Consider the following 15,205-nt stretch of genomic DNA (forward strand, 5'->3'; position numbering starts at 1 on the left):
CTGGCAGTAGCCTAGTAGCGATAGGCAATTGCTAATATTTATTTACTCAATGTATGCAGAATTAAAAGCAGACTAAATTGTAATTTTGATGTATAATTATTACCTCTAGTAACTGAAACAATATATTCTTCATATTGAAGTGTAAAGTAAATGTCAAGAAAACCTGTGCGCGAGGGAAAGACAAACTGATTAAACAGAGATCCATCTGAATCAGCTAATTCAACTTTTAACAAGTTGCCTCTTTCCATCCAAATAGGTACAAGCATGAGCTGGGGGGTAACTACGATGGACCGGCATCCCATCCAGCCAGGGGAATAGAAATATTCTCAGTCATTTCATGCCACTGAAACCGAGATAAACGCCGGCCTGATGGGCCATATCGGCTCGTGACAGACTTTTACTTTCCTAGCAATATAAAAGTTAGGGCCTATTAATTTTTGAATGAGACTTCGAACGAAAAGCAATCTACCGATGTTTAGGAAGTGAACTATTTACTGACCAAATTCGAATTATTGGCTGCCAGACAATAATTCGGCTCTCGCAGCGCGGGTTCATTTTTTACACAAAATGGAAGCCCCTTTTCAGAGGGTTACAAAATCGGAATAAAGTAGTTTTTCTGTTAAAACATACATACTGAAACTCGCTAGGGAAAGAAAACATCCCCTTTTAAGAGCATGGACACGCATCTTTAATCGGGCTCTGAATTTGCATATCTGACAAACTGGCGATAAAATATTGTCGAGGCTTTTTGGTAATGGTGTGAAGGCCCAGGATCATTTTTTTTCAAAATGGCGCCGGCGTCAAGACTTCAAGGATGATCTTACGAGGGAAGTAGCTGGTACCTATTTACCTCATTAAGGGATCGTATGATCATTTCATTCTAGTACACTTATACTTCATTCCACTTGACGGTGTATAATGCCAGAGATTAAGGGTCAAATACGCCAAATTAGTACGAGGGATTTAGGGATGAAATATACAAAATTAATGGCCCGCCGTCTGTGGTTTAAGACCATGCCAGTACATGTATACGTACTATGGGGCTAAATAGGAGTGAAACTCCTCTACGGAAGCTGACTCATAAAATAGCCGCTCCTTGGCTGGGCAAGATAACGCATGACCTTAAAAAATCAATGTCATTATTGTTTCCGCTGACGCGCTCCTGGGAAGGAAACGTCCGACGGCTGTTTGCTGATGCATGACCACGATCGAAACTGAAGAAAATTTGGCATGAACCACAATTTCAAAAGTGGTATTTTTTCTCTCAACAGACACTCATTTCCGAGAGGTTTTAAAATTGTATGCCAGTGGGGTGAAGAGCTAGTACATAGTGTGTCTCCCCTCAGAAAACAAAAATAACTAGAAGTGAAAACCCTTATTTTTAAAAATTTAAGTGAATATCATTGGAGTGTAAAAATGTTGATTGTAATAGCCTCTAACATTGTTCAAAACCTAATTAGGACCTTAGCACGTTATTGCCCAGTTCTCTTAATTACCTGTACATGTATGTTCAATCTCTAGTAGTGAGTACAAGTTTGTGCCAATCTAACCAAACTGGTTCCCCTCAAGCTGATAATGTAATCAATCAACATGTCAGTGCACCAGTTGAATGCCCCAAAATATTTCTGACCCTGTATAGCGCCCTCAATGAATCATACGCAATACTGATAAAACGGAAAACTCGCTCCAATTTCACAAAATGAAATTGCAGTCCTGCTCAATGCACTTAGAGTAATCTACCTTTACTATGTACATGTAAAAGTACTGTAATCCTTAGAGAAACTTAACAGATTTGTGTAAAATAAAGCCAGAGTGAAATGATTTTTACCCCTCCTGCTATCTGAACAGTCACAGACAGTCAGAAAATCAATCCTCTTCCCCTGCCATGCCTTTTACACAGGCTAAAATCACCAACAGTCAGATCATATGTGGAGCAAGCACTGTGACTAGTCAAATTCAGTCAACAACCAAAAGGAGGCAAGTAGTAGGCACAGCTGGCTTATCAATCGCCTACAGTCAAAGCATAGCTGTATCAAGATACATAAACAGTCACAGCCAGTCAATCCTGCTTTATGTAGGCTGGGAGCTCTTAACTGTTGAAAACAGTCACTTGATTGATTTTGACTGAAAGGACAACATGGCACAGAATGTAAGTTTGCATAGGAGGGTTTTATATAGATGTAATTCACCAGACTCAACACGCGATGGAAATACCCAAAACATGAAACAGTCATCTGCCTCGACAGTGAACCTCTTGTGACGAAAAAAGATCATCACGTTCAAAGAAATGTCATCACCTGCGTTGCCGCCGAGAGTGCGCCCGAGACTGTTGTTGCCAAAACAGTGTATCTATGGCAACCAGTCTCTAACTTGGAACAGGAAACCGTCTTTGACCCAACGCTTGCCAGTTTCTGGAAAGACTGAACTTGAAAGCGGGGGCAAGGCTGGGGAAAGACAGCTTCTCAATCTGACGCTCGAAAACAAGCAATGTAACATCAATCATCATGAGAGAATTTTGTGACGTATCATGAAGTAGCAGTCTATGCCTACGCACTTTCTGTGTTCTTGATCGTGTGGGATAACAAATTTATCTTCAAGCAAACTTGACGCACAGTCAAGATGCAACAAGTACTCTGTGCACAAACTTTTTAGCAGTTATCCTATTAATACACGTTTCAGCGGGAATGCATGCCAATCTTAGAATAGCACGATACGCAGTTTGTTGCCATGGATCGTCCAATCAGGATCAAGGATTCAAATTTGCTTGAAGATAATACTTATCTTTCACTGAAATGTCCTCAATTGGCCAGTGAAAATTTCATCTACAATTTTTTGCAAACAGAGCTGAAAATAATTTTTATATGGATTGAGGACAAATTCTTGCAAGTAATGTCACCGATTAACCCTAACAGAATTCAACCCATCAAACCCCAATGGTATGTTTGTTGGAATCTGTCAGGATGGGTACAGTACCCCTAAACTGACAGTCTTTTACATTGGGTTAGAACACCTCCAGAATCAAAGCCAGAAGTATATGCATGCAGTTTCCCATATGGTGTTGGAATTTGCCAGGATGGGTATGGTTCCTAGTACATCATGCTAGGGAGTTAGGGTCAAGGGCAAACATTAGATTAACAAAAAATCTCAGCCCAATGAATTTCACAGGGATGCGAGTGGAGTCAGACATTTTTTGCCTGAAATTTCAGGTATAAAGCAAAAAGGATACACACATATTTAATGCCAATATACTATTTGGAAAAAGCCAGAATTCAGGTAATCGCAGGACTCGCATCCCTGATCATAACGCATTAATTTTCTGGACTGCCAAAGCATTTACTTCACCATCAGAGGGCGCTTTCGATGCTGACAATATAACCACACCAACTAAAACAACCAAAAAGTAACGAATAGTTCCGATTCTCTACAACCGAAGGTAAAACCTCCTGTTTTATTCAATAAACCCCAAATGGCGCATGTTTCACGTTAGACTGTTTACAATGATTCATCCGATGTTTAAAAAAACTCCACTGCCATGGTAACTGTTCTGCTTGACGTACCGTCAACAGCTCTGGACGTAGAGATCGTTGGTGCTGTTTACGCTACAAGGGCCGAGGCGGTCGATGACTCACTAGAAGTTGAAGGAGAAAACAAGACAAACAGGATTCCGCGTTAGATGAGTGTAAGGGTATTGGGTAGGGGTAAAGGTGGGTGCAAGGGGTGCGGACAGACGAAAGGAAATTGAATTTGGCAGAAGGGAAGGAGGGGGGCAAGGAGGAAATTGACAATGTGGGTGGGGAAGACAGGATCAATTCTAGGGAGAGCTTGCACAATGGTTTCAGCGAATTGAAATTTTACGTAGGTGTATAAAGTCAAAACGTAGGGTGGGCTTGCAAAACAAGTTGGATATCCGAGGGTATAACCATAGCTGCCAACATTTCAAAATCCCAATTAGTAATCAACCCGCGCGGTCATTTTCAACTGCTCGTTTTATCAAAAGCTTTACCAACATCGAGTACAGGTACATGGTTTACATGTACACATACATGTGCATACCCTTCTTCTTGTGAATAATAATGTAATGTAGGCCAAAAGATAATTTAAAAAAAAAAAAATTTAATTTTTTTTTTTTTTTTTTTTTAATTAATTTTTTTTAATGTCTGTATTTGTTTGTTGGAGTCAAATAAATAATAACAATAATAAAATATGCGCATATTTTTTTGGAGATGCATGCTATCGATGTGGAGTTTCGAGTTCGTATCAATGTTTTTTACACACAATGATTTAGGGCCACCGTCATGACCGTATGCAATAGAAATATCCCGCCAACATACCTTGCAAACGCATGCTGATTTATCTTTTCTGGACGTTGTGACAAACTCAAACTTCAATACCAATTATTCCAACCATACTCTTATTAAATTCCATGATTAAATTGTCGCACTGATGGGTCTCAACCCGGCAATAAGCGACCAAATGTGCTCACGATCGTCACTGAAAAGTACTCACATACAGTACACACACACATCCACGAGATGCACACAAATGACACACGATTGAAAAATAGTTTTAGTCTGGTCCTCAAGTACTCCACTGCGCACACTGCATTGATGTCTATCAGGTGCTTGACTGCATTCTTATTAGACTTGTCACCAGTCCATCCATTATCGCGACATTTCGCCAGAAGTTTTCGGTCAAAAACGATACTTTACAAGTATTTTTTTTTTCATTAGGTAGAAAATGGGAAATTCGTAATGTTTTTAGTGGCAAATCGTATTTTCGTAATTTAACAAACAATTCGTAATAATTACGAAAAATTAGTAACAGTTGGCAGCTATGTATAACCCCAACCCTGCTAGATGCAACCACTGATCTCTATATAAAGACTGGATAGCTAATAAAGAGCCGCACAATGAACGAATTTGACACCATATTGGTGAGACCGGCTGGTGATCTACAAAGGACAAGTTGCCGTCTTTATAGACAGCATGATTTCTTTTGTAACGTCATGGTTCACTTGGCTTATATTTTGACCACCCCCACTGCACTGACCAAGGTTTACTACAATTGTTCTAACGTCGTGGTTACTTTTTAAAATGCCGCAAATCATTTTTTTGGCGTTTTTGAAATAATAATCACTACGGAAATGTGTCCCTTTTAGAACATCATAATATGTGTACGTGACCAAAATGCGCGTCAACTGTTGATACAACGCGCGCGTATTTACGCGTAGAACGTTCGTATTATACGCGGCCATCTTCGTGAGACCGGGGGCGAATTGGTCAATATGCAAAGTCTACTGTGTGAATGGTGTATGGATATCCGTTATCCAGTCTTTATATAGACATCAGTGGATGCAACACAGTGAATCAGGTAGAAAAGTCTGGTGCACTTTGATGCATTCAGCTACCAACTCCAGTGCATAAACGGCCAGTTCTGAGACAATGAGAGCTAGTCCCATTGAACAATGCCACAGTTGTATCCTGCTGCATTCGGGGACCACAGACTCTGAGGCAGTTTGGCCTTGAGACTTTTGGCCTGATGGATCTTGTTACACTGGGCAGGCTTGTCACTTAGTCAAGTGTTGCATGTTGCTGTGTTTGGCAGGGTTTCTAGCCAAAATACCCTGGACTGAGGGTTAATGTTAAATGACAACTTGTCTCTATGTTGGACCAAAAAAGACCCAGATTTGACCAAAGTAAAAACAGATTTTACCAAGATTTGACCCCAAACAGGATATTACAAAAAATGACTTCAGACTTGACCTGAGTGATTACGGACATGACCCAAGATAGGACACTAGATCTGACCCCAGTTATGACCCCACATTTGACCTAGACTTGGCCCCCTATTTCACACCATTTTTGACCCTAGAGTAGAGCTTGTAAGTTCACCCCTAGTGGCGAGCTTCCAAACCCCTCGAATAGGAACGTCAACATGTAAAAAGTCTAACATTTGCAATTAGTTTTGGTAATTCGTTTTTTTTTTCTAATCTCCAGCTGATTTTTCATCATTTTTTTCTTGTGGAATATCAAGATAAATCTCAACATTAATGTTTCTCGGGGTGATTGAATACTGTTAGAAATCATTTTATCAAAAATTATAGCAAGAGAAAGGGTAACACGGTGTAAAATGTGAGGAGTCCGGAAGCTCAAAGACAAAATGGCGGACTTTCAGGCTCTATGGACCAAAATAACCAGCATAATGGAACAGAGTTTTTACTCATTGGTTACAGGTAACACTTTGAGAAAATTACACCAGAGAATATTCCGGTTCTCATCCAACAGGTTATAGATCACCATGCAGCTTGTAAAAACAAACATTCATGACGTCTTGCAAAAGCAAACATTCCCGTTGAGCAAGAACCTGGGAATTTGGAGTTCTCTTCATGACTTGTCAGTTGCTATGCGAGAGAGTTCTTATGAGTATCAGACCAGGCTTTCCAATACTGTACAAACAAATGTCTGTTTCCAAATAGAATAGTGCCAGCCCAAATGGAATATAAAGCCACATCTGAATTCCATGGCTGCGGCTACCAATTACACACACGCACTATGGAAGCGGATGCAGCCACTTCCCATAGACCTGTGTGTTATAGCTAGCCGCAGCCAAGACATTTAGACACAGCCTAACAAGTATTAGGAGTTCTGGAATGCTCCATAAGGACAACAGAGGGCGCTGTTCATTGTTTGCAGAATAACCACAGTTCTTAAAATAGAACCCTAAACCTAGACCAAACATTTCTCTGTTTTTACGTTGGTGTTTCTGGCAACCAAACCCTGCATCCTACAGCCGCCATGTTATGTGATCATAATAACATGCATCATGCGACCGTCCACTTGCAAATTTTGATAACAATTCAGGCAAATGTCAGGACTAGGTTTTATTTGAAGATGTCTACGGAGAGACGGGATATTTCTGTGCTACTCACTATTTCCAGTTTGGAGATAGGACTCTCTTGATCTTGTAGTAACGAGCCAGTCTGTGGATACGACTCTCAATCAGAATCAGACGGAACTTGGAGTCCTTGTCCTGAAAGAACAAAAAGGGTTGGATTGGGTCAGTTAATCCCTGACTCTTGAATTCAGCTCTGTGGCTATTATTTTTTTGAAGGATAAAAGCAACAAAATTCTGTGCACATTCTTCACATACGACAGCGTTGAAGGCAAGCACAATGTAGCCTCAGATTTATCCCTGATTTCTAACATGTGCCAAAGCAGAACCATTATCGATTCAGCTTTACCTTCACCTCTGTGAAAGTTATTATCCCTACCACGCCCCAGACTGTCTCTTGTTCTTACCCCTAACCGCCCTGAATCCTTCAAAATCTTCTTTGCCACAGTGGCTGAATTTGGAAGACTGAGGTTACATGGCAAAAGCGCATTACTGTTTTGGTAGGATGCACTTTGTCAAGGTCTTGGGCCATAAATATAGGCCTAGATTATGCTTGAAATCCTCCGTACTGCTCCAGGATGTCACTGGCCAAGCCTCAACATACTGACAGTCAATGCCGCAGGATTTTGCAGGATTCAGGCAGTGGTCCCCCCTCCACGGACCATATTCAAGAAATAATGGAGGAATTTGCAGGATTGAGGCTATATGCTATTTTTCCACAAGGCCAATTGGAGGAATTTGCAGGATTGAGGCTACATCCTAGCAAAAAGGCCTAGGGAGTTAGGGTTAATCTTGGGCTACACTCAAATTGGCTTTAGAATCTAGGGCTAGGTTCAGTTTGGGCTCAATCACAACTCCATCAAAAGTAACACTGGGTAAAAACAAAGACAAAGGAATGACTTTGCATCCTTTTTTTGGAATAAGCTTTTCCCTGTCACGCCACTTCTGACTCCGTAAGCATTTTTGCTAGGATGCACCTTCAATCCTTCGAATCCTCGGACTGCTTCATGTAAAAATTGCAGTCTCAGTCCTCCGTTATTTTTTGACTTTGTTCAGTGGAGGGGTGACCTAACCCTAACCCTACACATTTTTGTGTATATTTTGTGTACATTTTTGCCATGTACTGCCTTCAATGTATGTTATTAAGTGCAAATGTATGTTTGTATGAGAATTGCAGAGGGAAAAATTACAGTTAATCAACAATTTATCAACCATTTATCACATACCGTTTTAACAGATGTGCTCTATCAAATTTAGTGCTGTAATGAGTTTTAAGTTCTCAATCGCTATGTGTCTAATTTCACCCGCTGGTATTGGATAGGCGACGCTCTCACAACCAACCGCTATCACCAATGATCTGCTATCACCACTCTGTCTTGGGAATCTTGTAGTGGTTACGCATGCACACCTGTTTTGCCTAATGTATGCAGCGTGCATTCAACACCTTACATGTTAGCTCTGAACCAAACTCCGAAAGTTCTGCCAGTATTATACAAGATGCTAACAGAATTTTGTGTCTCTTCATGGCAACTCTTTGTCGTATGTAGTACGCAAGTGACCAAAAATGTAACGGGTGGGCACTTGTTTCCCCCATTTTCAAGGGGAGAACTTACAAGAATCTACAGACATTGTATAGCGGTTTATAGGTGATAGTGATTGGTTGTGATAACGCCCTCTTGCAACAACGCCTTGACCCCAGACTAGTGAGAGACAGAACTGGTGGAGGAATGTTGTACCTTGCGGTTTCTCTCCAGATGTCTTCGGACAGCCACAGCTTTCTTGATGAGGCAGTAGAGATCCTCGGGGAGAGAAGGAGCAAGCCCCTTGGCCTTCAGGATGCGCAGGATCTTGTTGCCGGTCACAAAGCGGACCTGGGCGACACCGTGGGAGTCACGCAGGATCACACCTGAGGGGAAGAATTCATGAAATTACTGGTTCTGAAGTTCATCAGATGGAATTTGCGTCGGTTCAATATTAGGTTTTGCTCTTCAACGACGTATTTGAACCCTAACCGTCCAGGGTATTGTGGCTAGAAACCCTGCCAAATGCAGCAACATGCCACACTTGACTAAGTGACAAGCCTGCCCAGTGTAGCAAGATCCATCAGGTAAAAAGTCTCAAGGCCAAACTGCCTCAGAGTCTGTGGTCACCGAATGCAGCAGGATACAACTGTGGCATTGTTCAATGGGACTAGCTCTCATTGTCTCAGAAGTGACCGTTTATGCACTGGTGTTGGTAGCTGAATGCATCAAAGTGCACAAGACTTTTCCACCTGATGCACTGTGTTGCGTCTGGCAAGGTTAGGGTTAAACACGTATACTCAGTGTTGTCCCAAACCTTTGTGAGAAGAAAAAACTCACACACTACTTGGGTGGGAATCACACCCATAACCTCCTGCTTTATAGTACAGACGTATTATCACTCGACCACTGAGCTTGCTAGGGTCAGCTGGCTGGTTAAAATCTGATGTAGCAGTGGGTACTGCAACCAAACGTTTCATAAGATGAATGTTGGGATGGGGTGTTGTAAGTTCTGAAGTGTTGTATTGTATTGTATTGAATTGTTTTATTTTTATTTGTCACAAATTAATATATGCAAATGCAACAGATTATTTACTACAACAATAACTAAACTTAATAGAATACTAATACATGTACAACACTTTGATCAATAAAACATAACTGGTGACAGATGGGGGAACCAGGAAAAAAGCCTAAGCTTATACAGAGCCTGGTCCCGTTTGTGAATAACTTATGAAATAAACATTAATTATAGCTATAATTTAACCCTAACCCCCTAGGCTCTTGCACTAGAAAGTATACCAAACCTAACAAATTTCAACAGCTGCATACAGGTCTGTAAGCACTGGTACCAAAACTGCCAAACTCCAACAGGCCTTGTACGGGGAACAGTACTAAACCTGCCAAACTCCAACTGTTGGAGTTTGATTGACTTGGTATGGATGGGCCTATGCATTGTCGAGTGATTGGATAGGGATGGTACCAAACCTAACAAAATAAAGCAATATGTACATGCACATTTGACCACAAACTGTGCTGAGGACCGTGGGTGAGCATACCCACGAAGAAATGCCAGTGAACTCCCTCAAACTCCAACGTGTTCACAAATCTCATGCCCTTCTGCCCCGAACCTCACAAAATTCAACAGGGTCTCCCTGGGCCTTTGGTACCCAGTCAATCAAAGTCCAACACCAACTGGCCAGTGTTCGGTACCAACCCTGCCAAAATCAAGCAAAACCCGCTGTTGGAGCTTGATGGGCTCAGGGTTGTTAGGGTTAAAACAGTGGTCAATAAATTAATTAATTAATTATTTACTTGGCATAATAGTCGAAAAACTGAAGGAAATTGAAATATACATGTACTTATTTACAATATAACATTTGATTATGATGGAGTGTGACTTGTACAAATGCGAATTATGGGTGCACGTCTTATATAACTCCGAACATGAAATAAGGGAGGTAGTCAAATAGAATTAGCAGAACTAATGAAAGTGCGGGGTTGCTGGTTTCTCTGCTCAATATGTCATAAATATGGCTCTGACAAAAAGGCACGTTGTTTGTTGTGCTGCATTTGAAACCACTATGGAGTTACTTCCAAATTGTTGATGTCAACATACCTGTTGGAGAAATGTGTTACTTGATGCAATTATCACCATTTGAGATAAAAATGCTTTGTGGAATCACGTGCCGTCTTTAAACTTACCGATCTGGGATGGTGACAATCCCTTCTTGGACAACTTGAAGATCTGCTCTTTGACGTCATCAGAGGACAGTTTCAGCCACTGCAAAATAATGAACGCGACATTATTATCAACCTCCACTTTCAGAAAGAGGATTTTGAAGGATTCTGGGCGGTTAGGGTTAAGATTCTATTAACGTGATGGAAGACACTATCCTTGCTGTATTGGGTGATTACCGTCATGACAGTATTGAGAGTCCTTAATTTTCAGACTAAGGCCAAGCAAAAAAATCGACCCTTTTCAATGCCCTGCCAACTTCCTTTTTTCCAGCCTGTCTCCCTTTTTAAATCATACATTTTTTTTATCATAAAAATTGTGTTTTTATGGGTTTCTAGCAAATTTGTAGCTATGAATACAAGTGCAAAAGCTGGTAGAAATGTTAACAGCTCCTTTGAGCACAAGGTATCAGCAAAAGAGTCAAGAAAATGGAAGAAAACATCTTGGAAAATTTGCCATTTTGAGAAGAACAAAAATGGCCCACCTCCCCCTTTTCAAAACAGCCCGGACGAGAAAATGTTATTTTTTTTTAACTTGGCCTAAAATGAGATGTACTTACTGTTGGCACACTGCGACGGTAGGGCAGTGCTGAGGATGAGATACCCTTGCTGTAAATGTAGCAGACAAGAAAGAAAATTAACAAACAAGTCGTCACACAAGAACTGCTTTCTAATCTGCAGAGTTTAAGGGGCACTGCGTCCTGAAATCCCCGAAAATGTCATGTTTTGGATTGTTTACTTATCCTATCTCAAACATCTGGTTGAAAGGAAACCAACCTAATGTCTTACCGTTCCCGAGAAAAGACAAAAAAACTCTAATTGTTTACATCGGACACGATGGAGTATGATACGTGTTTGCTATCGTTTTCATAAAATGTACGATATACGTGTGTGTGTGTCTAGTAATACACAAGCACACAGCACCGTGCTCATGAACAGCAGTGACCAATCACTAATGCACAAAATGTGATTTCTTACACGTCCGCAAAAGGCCAACCCGTACGGCTGGAATCACAACTAGCACGAACAGCCCAACTTTTTGGGGACGCAAAAGTGGACCCTGAAAGTCGTTCTCACACGAATAAGACAAGAATACTACAAAAGCGCCCAGTTTGTAAGGGATAGTTGTGTGGGTGTTTATATCCTACTATCTGACTATTAAATGTTCTTTCCGATTAACATCATTTCGTTCAAAATGCGTTTTGTTGCCCAATTGGGCGTATTCCAGAACGCAGTTTCCCTTTAATTTACTTTGTGATACCCAATTGAATGCATACGCAGCAAACTTGTCACAATTTTCCCACTTCCTTACAAAATTCATCGTTTTTTTTAACAAAATAGGTTCGCATAGTTTTAAAGGGTCTGACGTCGACGATACAACTCTGGGAAAAAATGTTGCAACCTGATGCCACTTCGGCGGTTGTGTACAAAGTCTATGGAGAGTTAGCTGGAGTTACCCAGCCCTGAGTTTTATCATTGGGTTGTCTATTAGGGCTGGAGCGAATTTTTCTCGTAACTTGTAGTATAGGCAAAATTTTTTGGAAAATGTTCAATTTTGTCCCCGTTACACACTAATTGCAACTGCAACTCACCCCAAACTTGCCTGGAATAACCATTACACAGGTCCTTGAAGTAAAAAACGATCCACGATGAAGATTCAGCCTACAATTGCAGTGAAAACAGGAGGAATAACCGCTAACTTGACAACCTTGCTGGATTGGCCAGGACCGCAATTGGTTTGTGCACAAAAAAAATTGTGTACAATGAATGGCAGTCGATTAACAGGCACAGAGAGCGATCGCTGTCAACTACTCGTTTTTGCCGGCTGCGCTGGCTGTTGGCGCATGACGTCACGCGGAAGCGTAACACCCGATGACTGTTTCATGCACTATTGGTTGCGGTTCCAGTACCAAAGCTGTGATGCGAGTGGTAAACCTTATATAAGTTAGCGGTTATTCCTCCTGTTTTCACTGCAATTGTAGGCTGAATCTTCATCGTGGACCGTTTTTTACTTCAAGGACCTGTGTAATGGTTATTCCAGGCAAGTTTGGGGTGAGTTGCAGTTGCAATTAGTGTGTAACGGGGACAAAATTCAACATTTTCCAAAAAATTTTGCCTATACTACAAGTTACGAGAAAAATTCGCTCCAGCCCTAATAGACAACCCAATGATAAAACTCAGGGCTGGGTAACTCCAGCTAATGGAGAGTCAAGAAAATTTTGTAAGTACTATTACTGTATTAGCATAATAGCAGTAGGCCTATTTCCCAACAAAATTGGAAATGTTTCTCAGTCCTAGTCCGAGTAACTTGGACCCAACTTATCGCCTTTTTTAACATTTGGACATGGTCTGGCGATAGTAAGGTCCAAGCTAATACCGAGACCTAGACAACACAGTCCCAAAAACCAACATTTTCCAACAAAAAACATCAGATTTCGCCTTCAAAACGGCCTCCAAATTACTAGATATGTCACCTGAGGTACAAGTAGACATAGATGATTAAGATGGTTGTACTTAAGTTTACTTACGATCCGGAAAAAAGTGAAATTTTCCGTTCAATTCTGAAGACCCCCTCTGCCTAGGTTGTCGTTGTTGTGCTCACGTTCAAAACTGCATGATAATGGCGTCTGACCTCGACCTCATGCAAATGTCGTGACGGCGCGCTTGCGCATAATGCACTGCATGCACGGCAGATTCCCCTGCGCCGCGCCGACGACTGTTTCCTGATGTAGAGCGCCAGCCATGCGCCTGGCTAGCCAGCGCGACTCCTAGGCGTACCGCAAACTTACACAGCACTCTACATCAAGAAACAGTTGTCGGCGCGGCGCAAGGGAATCTGCCCTGTCGTCACGACATTTGCATGAGGTCGAGGTCAGACGCCATTATCATGCAGTTTTGAACGTGAGCACAACAACGACAACCTAGGCAGAGGGGGTCTTCAGAATTGAACGGAAAATTTCACTTTTTTCCGGATCGTAAGTAAACTTAAGTACAACCATCTTAATCATCTATGTCTACTTGTACCTCAGGTGACATATCTAGTAATTTGGAGGCCGTTTTGAAGGCGAAATCTGATGTTTTTTGTTGGAAAATGTTGGTTTTTGGGACTGTGTTGTCTAGGTCTCGGTATTAGCTTGGACCTTACTATCGCCAGACCATGTCCAAATGTTAAAAAAGGCGATAAGTTGGGTCCAAGTTACTCGGACTATCTCAGTCCTAGACCCGTGAACGTGGCGTTGTATACAACGCCACGTTCTTGTTTCATTTCGAACCTGGCGAAATCGATCCGACAGACATAATTCCGTATGGGTGTTGAGTACTCACCTAGAAATCTATATTTGCCCGTCCGATTGTTTCGGCTGTGTAATTTCGACGAAATTTGCCCATCAGTAAAGACCCATACGAACGTGTAGAAATTAGATTTTAACCTGACCCTGACAAATAACCCCGGACGCGTCAGAGTCGCTTGGACAGATTGACGGCTGTTTCATGTCGCAACCCCGAAAAAAAAAACCCCGCAGACGATTGGCTGCTCGGCTCATCTCGTGTACAGTACGTGTGTGCACACACACGCGGGCGCACGTGCGACCGCGTGCGGTGCGGTGAGAGAGGAAAGGACTTGAAACTTGTCTAAAACGATGTCTGTTTTAGCTGCGACAGTAAACAGCCGTCAATCATACGAAAATAAAACGCAATGCGCGTGCGTCAGTTGGGAGAAAATGGCAGCTAGCAGTAGCGGACGGACTTCATGAACCGGGGCCAGAATTTTCCTCAATTTTCGTCAAATGCAAGTTTTGACGTACAAATAGAATTCAAGACAGCTTCATATGTGAGTACTTATTACATGGGCAAAATAACGTCCAGTGTGTGTAACGGAGGGAGTCAGAGGGACACGTTCGCCAGGTTCGAAATGACATAAGAACGTGGCGTAGTTTACAAGCCACGTTCACGGGTCTATCTCAGTCCCAGATTCATGTCTTATCATCATTTTTGCAATGACTGACCATATGAAGAAAAAAGTGGAGTTTGGTTGCAATATTTTTTCCCTTATTTTAATATTTGGCCTAAATCATGTGGATAAAAGTACAAGGCACTTAAATCAAGAATTTAATATCAAACTTCAAAGCAAACACATTTTAAAAAGTCATGAAACCAATTACTTTCACCCCCAAAAGAAATAAAAACAGCGCCCTCATTGTTCCGTGTAAATTTGTAAACCGTGTGCCGCTTCAACACGACAGTTTTCCACCCAAAAATACCATCTTATAGTTCATAAAGGTCATCAAAAATCCCTTCAGTGGAATATGCAGTTATTCTTGCCCATGTGATCAATTGGCATTCGTGTTTAATGTTTCCAAAAAGGTGTAAATTAACGACAAATTATACGCACCCTGGCGCGTGCATGCGACCCATGATGGCAGATTGTGTGGAAAGATCGAATCACGTGACCTGACTTTTAACCAGTTTTTAATGATTTTGGAAAGATTATTCATCGTATTCAGAATATTGAACCGAAGAAAATAATTACTGAATGTCCACTGGGGTACATATTTAGT

General features: G+C 41.5%; 1 protein-coding gene across 1 annotated transcript; it reads right to left on the minus strand.

Moving 5' to 3' along the window:
- Positions 1-3,411: 3,411 nt before the first annotated feature.
- Positions 3,412-15,142, minus strand: LOC119724329 (40S ribosomal protein S13). Its single transcript, XM_038195329.1, has 6 exons — positions 15,040-15,142; positions 11,210-11,258; positions 10,617-10,695; positions 8,628-8,797; positions 6,929-7,029; positions 3,412-3,628 (listed from the first exon to the last, which is right to left on the minus strand). The coding sequence occupies exons 1-6, from the start codon at positions 15,060-15,062 to the stop codon at positions 3,595-3,597; spliced, it is 456 nt and encodes a 151-aa protein (XP_038051257.1). The 5' UTR covers positions 15,063-15,142; the 3' UTR covers positions 3,412-3,594.
- Between the last annotated feature and the right edge of the window lie 63 nt (positions 15,143-15,205).

This window comes from Patiria miniata, unplaced genomic scaffold (genome assembly GCF_015706575.1).
Source record: "Patiria miniata isolate m_02_andy unplaced genomic scaffold, ASM1570657v1 HiC_scaffold_1, whole genome shotgun sequence".
In the NCBI taxonomy this organism is placed as follows: domain Eukaryota; kingdom Metazoa; phylum Echinodermata; class Asteroidea; order Valvatida; family Asterinidae; genus Patiria; species Patiria miniata.

What these genes read in the sequence shown, in the direction of transcription:
- LOC119724329 (XM_038195329.1), bottom strand. Translation starts at nt 15,062, where the DNA reads ATGGGTCGCATGCACGCGCCAGG. An exon ending in ATTGTCACCATCCCAGATCG is followed by an intron (nt 8,798 to 10,616) that starts GTAAGTTTAAAG and finishes TCTTCCCCTCAG; the next exon opens with GTGTGATCCTGCGTGACTCC. An exon ending in CTATCTCCAAACTGGAAATA is followed by an intron (nt 3,629 to 6,928) that starts GTGAGTAGCACA and finishes TTCAACTTCTAG; the next exon opens with TGAGTCATCGACCGCCTCGG.